Source organism: Rutidosis leptorrhynchoides, chromosome 5, assembly GCF_046630445.1.
Source record: "Rutidosis leptorrhynchoides isolate AG116_Rl617_1_P2 chromosome 5, CSIRO_AGI_Rlap_v1, whole genome shotgun sequence".
NCBI classification, from domain to species: Eukaryota; Viridiplantae; Streptophyta; class Magnoliopsida; order Asterales; family Asteraceae; genus Rutidosis; species Rutidosis leptorrhynchoides.
The window spans coordinates 449593725-449600003 of NC_092337.1; the positions used below are offsets into that span (position 1 = coordinate 449593725).

At 33.4% G+C, this 6279-nt stretch overlaps 2 protein-coding genes across 2 annotated transcripts; both read right to left on the minus strand.

Moving 5' to 3' along the window:
* Nucleotides 1–210: 210 nt before the first annotated feature.
* LOC139850152 (uncharacterized) lies at nucleotides 211–1263 on the minus strand. The gene has a single exon (XM_071839741.1). The coding sequence runs from the start codon at nucleotides 1261–1263 to the stop codon at nucleotides 211–213; it is 1053 nt and encodes a 350-aa protein (XP_071695842.1).
* A 345-nt stretch (nucleotides 1264–1608) lies between these two features.
* Nucleotides 1609–3633, minus strand: LOC139847929 (WRKY transcription factor 22-like). The gene is made up of 3 exons (XM_071837660.1): nucleotides 3119–3633; nucleotides 2703–2816; nucleotides 1609–2346 (listed from the first exon to the last, which is right to left on the minus strand). Exons 1-3 carry the CDS (start codon nucleotides 3523–3525, stop codon nucleotides 1863–1865), a joined length of 1005 nt encoding a protein of 334 aa, XP_071693761.1. The 5' UTR covers nucleotides 3526–3633; the 3' UTR covers nucleotides 1609–1862.
* Between the last annotated feature and the right edge of the window lie 2646 nt (nucleotides 3634–6279).

A 6279-nucleotide genomic window follows, 5' to 3' on the forward strand; every position in this document is an offset into this window, starting at 1 on the left:
TTGAATGGTGTACATAGTTATTTTCATATATAGTTGAGATATTTTTTTTTTTTGAAAGGCAGCCATATCATTAGACACAAACATAATACAAAAGGGATCCAAAAGGCATCGATCAAAAGAGTTCACAGCCTACACTATACATATGCCAAACAAGAATCTAAAACACGAAACCAACAATTATGGAAACACACTAACAATACAGCCACAATCTTAACCAATATTGAGATAGACAATCGGATTCGAGAGCCACGTTTGCCAAGCCAACTTCTTGTTCTTTAACCTATCTGAGATCCAATCAAATGTTATAGTTTGTATTTCATTGAGAGCCACCGGAGTACTCCAAGATTTATTGCGGAATACGATGTTGTTAAGGTTTTTCCAAATGGAATACGCCCCAATCCATTTAATTGCTACCCAAATAGATTTTCCCAAGTCCGACATAGGAGTTGCTGGATTATCACCTCCGAGTAAGTCAGTAACATTTAGGTTGTCGTTCAACACCACGTTCCACCACTTGAATATATGAACCCAAATCTCTTTCGCACTTTTACATGAGACAAGAACATGATCCACCGACTCTAAGTCTTCATCAGATACCGGACAACGAGAGCTATGAAGATCTATACCCCGCTTATCTAGCTCCAATCTTACGAGCAATCGCTTTTTTAAAGCCCGCCAAGCAAAAATTTCAATTTTTTTCGGTACTAAGTAGTTATGAAGAGTACCTTGGACCGAAGAATGAACATTTAGAATTTTATCATCGATTGCATGAGAAAGAAGGCTGACTTTAAACAACCCGTTAGTAGCGAGTGTCCATTTGGACGAATCTGGTCTATTGCTGTTAATCGACACCGATGAAAGTAGACCCTTTAGCTCGACGAATTCTTGTAATGCTCTACCAGGAATATCCCGCCTCCAACACCAGTTTTCTGACGACCCGATCCCGCCATCACCCAATATGTCTTTGACTGAAGCATCAGGGAATAGTTCTAACCTATATAATCTTGGAAAAAGATTACACAGCTTGTCACTACCCACCCAATGCTCATTCCAAAAAAGCGTAGAACCACCGTTGCCTAAAATTTTTGCAAAAGAATTTTTGAAATTAACCTGCAAGTCTTCAATATCTTTTCCTGCATTGATAATATTAAACCAAACCCCACAAGACTGAGGCGACAGATTATCCATAAGTAACCCACCGCAAACGCCATGGATACTTCGGATGACTTTGACCCAAAGAGCCTCGGTTTCGGTTTTAAACATCCACAACCATTTCCTCAATAAAGAAAGATTTTTACTTTTTAAAAGACCCAACGTTTAACCCCCCTTTCCCGTAAAAATTTAGAATTTGTTCCCATTTGACCCACGACATTTTTGACCCCGACCCTTCCCCACCCCAAAAGAAAGACCGTCTTACACTCTCAAGTAGTTTTAGTACGCATGGCGGAGCACGATAGATCGAGAAATAGTACAATGGCAAACTCGATAGGACCGATTTAATCAACACTAGTCTTCCGATAGTTGAGATATTAAAATTCATATATAAGTGAGATATATAAAAGAAAATGTTACATTTACAAAAGCAACAATAAAAGCTTATATGGTCTTTGCATAACAAATCACCAACCTCTTTGACATTAGAAACATCATTATTCATGTTACGTTCATATTCATATGAACACAACATAATCTCCATTACACTTGTTTGAAATTTGTGGTAGTTTCATTTAAAGCATTTACATTATTTTAATATTAAATATTAAAACATAAACAAAACGTTATTCTAGCATATAATTAACTAAAACTTACAACTATAAACAAAAATTACAAAAAAACAAAGCATGTACTTTTGAAATTGGTAGCTAAGCAAACACACGCGGAAATTGCTTGTTTGAGGAATTGTAAAAGGATGAGTCCATTTTATAGTCTCCTAAATCCTCCAAACCCTCAAAGAAATCGTCGCCAAAAGCCATACAATCGTCATCATTTATTCCAGAAATCATCGTGTCATAGTCATAATTATTGTAACACATCGTCTCTTGTTTGATGTTTGATTGTTGGATAACTTCATCATCAATAGATGAAGCCGAATGAGTAGTCGGAGACTGAAAAGGCGAGTCATCTTTTGATTTTGCGACGCTTTTACTACTATCGCTATTGGTAGGACTCTTTGGGGTAGCCTTGAATCGGTTGCGATTGATTCCTGCCAACGAGTTTCTACGAGTTGGTTGTGCGTGGTTGTGATCCGCGGTGTAGGTTAAAATGTAGATGCTTGAATCGGTGCAACTTTGTTCAACTTGTCTCCTTGCCAAACAACCTTTTGAACTACTACATCTATAATAGCTTCTGTGGAAAATTAAATATCAAAGAATTAGCATTTTAAGCAACACATAAATGTACAAGCATAATGAATACATAATAAAGGTCACTATAATGAAGTTCAACATTTTGAACCAAACTAATAATTTGGCCATTTAGACTAGATATAATTAAATTTCTTGCCTAATTTACTAAGCTATATTAGACCCATAATGTATATATTTGAACTATCATGTACGGAATATATATTTGAACTAACTGAAAAAAGATATTCCAATAAGAAAAGGGTATGTGACCAATATTAGGGTATGTGACTAATTTACTAAGCTATATTCTAGTGACTGATTTAGTGATTTTTCACGTTTAGTGACATTATTAGGTACCTAGGATAGATGGAGCCTTTGATCGGTTTTTGACCATATTTTCGCCATGCCCATGGATCGGATGACAACCCATCGGATGTTACTTGAACCACCACCCTCTTTTGTTGATTTTTCCTGATTAAATTTATCACAAAAAAACTAATTAGCATCACAATATATATAAGATAATTAAAAAAATTAAACCCTAGCTAGATATTATTTATTGATCAAGAAAAGGTCACAGAATAAAGAGATTAATCTACTCAAAATACATATAACACAATTTTGATCACAAGTCTATAGTGTCTAATTTATTAGTTATGTTAACAAAAATTTATGTTTGATCATTATCAGATTTATATGTGGAGTGTGGGAATTTCAAGACAAAACAAGACAAGTCACAAATCACAAAAAATAATAATAATAATAATAAAAACCTTTTTTTAAGCTTGGGTGCCGGTTGAGAGATCTTTGAAGTAGAAAAAGAACCACATGAATTCTTGATATCTCCTTGAGCATCTAAATCAGAATCATGATGATGCTGTTGATGATTGGTGTTAACATCACCAACAGGATAAAACAGCTTGTAGAGTTGGTCTAGATCCTCTCCAAGAACTTCATTTTCCTTGGTGCTTGTAGTTGCATGATCATGATCAAAAAGATCAGGGAAACAAAAGAGATAAGCTTGATCATATTCTTTCTTAATATCAATGGATCCAAACCCATCATGATCATGAATATGATGATGTTGTTGTTGTTGTTGTTGCTGCTGTTGATGATGAATTTCATGATGATCATGATATTGTTTAGGTCTAATCACATCTTGTAAACCCCAATTTTCCATTTTTTAGGTATCTTGAAAAGAGAGAATGATTTAGAAGATAAAGATAAAATGTTATCAAAAGGTGCTGACCTTTTTATAACTAATAGAATAACATTATTATCAATTATCAATTATAGAGTTATGGGAAATATCTAAGAAAGTTGGTTTATATTTTAGTGCCAAGTGTGTACAAGTGGGATTTTGACTTTGGTGACAAGTCAAAGGGGTGTTTAGTGTTTGGCACAAATGTAACACGGCATGTTGCTTTACTCGTTTCTTAAACTCAAGCTTGACCGGACTTTTGCATACTTATTTTGCTAAATAGTTTTTCTTTTTTCTTTTTTTGCGATGTAAATCTCCCTATGAACGAACATATTAGCTTTTTTATACGACAAACTTCGAAAAATCAAGCCCCCAAACGCAAAATCTAGTACCGATTGAATTGCGTATTTTGCTAAATAGTTTTCATATACAATAATGAAATAATTAAATTAATTTTCTTTTTCTTGAACATGTTTTAAAAACTTTATACTAAATTATTAACTTCATACATATGCACGAAATGGCCGGTTTGCAATAACTAAAACCATATTTATGGTGTGATTGTTAAAATTATCTTTTAGCTAAAGCTGAGAGTTGATATGTAGAGCTGGAAATTATAATTGGAACTTGTAATGAAAACTTATAATTGAAAGTGCAACTATAGTTAAAAGCTTATAGTTAGAATTAGATAAGAGTTAAATTTACAAGTGTTTGATCAAAAGTAATTGGTGTTAGAACTTAAACACTTGATTTTTTGTAAAAGGACATATAGACATAGACACATGGTACATAATTATATAATTATATAAGTGGAAGTTTGATAAAGTATTTGGAGCTGAATGTTTAATGTTGTGAATTGACTTAAACGGACAAAATATAAAATTATAAATAGAATGCTAAAGGGATCATTAGTATTTTTCAAACGATGGTATTAAGGTTACTAACGAGGCTATTAGACACTCACTCGATCACAACCAGGAAGTCACATGTCATGTTCACTTCTTACACGATAGGAGGAAACCTCATGATATTGCACCCACGGAAAACCCTTTGAGCGAACCTAGCTAGATATGGACAGAATATATCATTTGTAAGAAACTATAGAGGACTCCACAACTAATTGCAAAGCATATTGCATTACGAAATCCCTAATTTAGGGCTCGAATTCGAGACATCCAGACACCCAGAATAGAGCGGTCACCAATCAACTAAATGGAGATGGTTAGCATTCTAACATTTTTTAGTTTCATAAGCTTTACTTTTTTATAAGCCACTTAAAGTAGCTTATATTCGTAGAACTTATGTTTTCATTAAGCTACTAATAAACTACTATGATTTTGTAAACAAAAAAAAAAACTTTAGTTAGAGCTTACGAAGAAAAAAAAGAGCTTAAATTTGCATAAGCTCCTATAATATGTCCTTCATATACATCAATAAGCTACTTAAATCGTTTTTTAACTTATTTTCTATAATCTCTTAAATTTTATATAGCAAAAAACGTTAAGCTCATACTTTCAAAAAGATAAGCTTAAACACTCACCAAAATGCATCCTTAACTTTGGTTTTAGTTTTTTTTTTTTTGCTTTGAACGAAAAATTTACTAGAAACTATGTTGTTCTTACCCGAGCAAGCTTTCCAGTTTTGAAACCATTAGAACCAATCGTACCATTCATTGAACTGTGAGAATGTTAACTGCAACCACAGACTTGTCTTTCGCCGCAAGTCAATCACAAACGAGCATCTGAACAAAGTGTGTTCAATATCCTCTACCCCATGACTGCATAATGCGCACCCCAAGATTTCCAAAACCACACCCCCACTTGATAAGTTGGATCTGGTTGGAAGTCAATTAAAGGATACACACCACATAAAAATATTGATATTTCATGGCAACATCGGACAACAAAACTGTAACACCCCTTTTTTCTAAACATGACGCTTGGGGCGTCATACGGAGTCCAAGGATAGGCGTTTAATCATTAGGACACATTTGCTTGACCACTTTTGACTTTGGATGTTCTTAAAAGTGGAATTGGGGTGAATCAGGTCATATGTCGCGTTTCAAGAGGGTTTGTCGCGTCCCAGTACGTCGCGTATCGCGACAAACGTGACCAGAATGCAACGAGCTGCAAGACCCCATCCCTGATCGATCTGTCGCGTTTCGGTTGATCATGTTGTGACGATCGGGAAATTTTCGACCAAATTTAAACTTAATCTTTATAGGGTTTCGACACGATAAGCAAAGTCTGTAATGTTGAGTCTCAAAATTTTTGAACTATTTACGTACAATCATTTAACTTCGACCATTTCCGACGATTCACGAACTATTACTTGTAAATAAATAGATACATATATATTTAAATATATATACAATTTGAAATATAGTTTGATATAATATATGATTTAATTGTAAGAACTAAATTGTAAAATGATATAAGAAATAATAAAATCTATTATTAAAATAAATCTATATATACATAAAAAGTATATTAAATATATAATTTGTGATTTAGAAGTTTTAGTAAACAACGGTAACGCTTAATTGTCTTTCAAATTGATAGCAAACGAGCTAAAAAGGAACTTATGTGATTTTAAAATAAACGGTGATCCGAAAATGAGCTTTATAAATTATAGGCTTATTAATATTATATTTAGATGTTATTTGATAAATTTTAACAATAACTATATTTTATTTGGGGTTGGGAGTGAATAATTAATGTAATTTTTATTTAA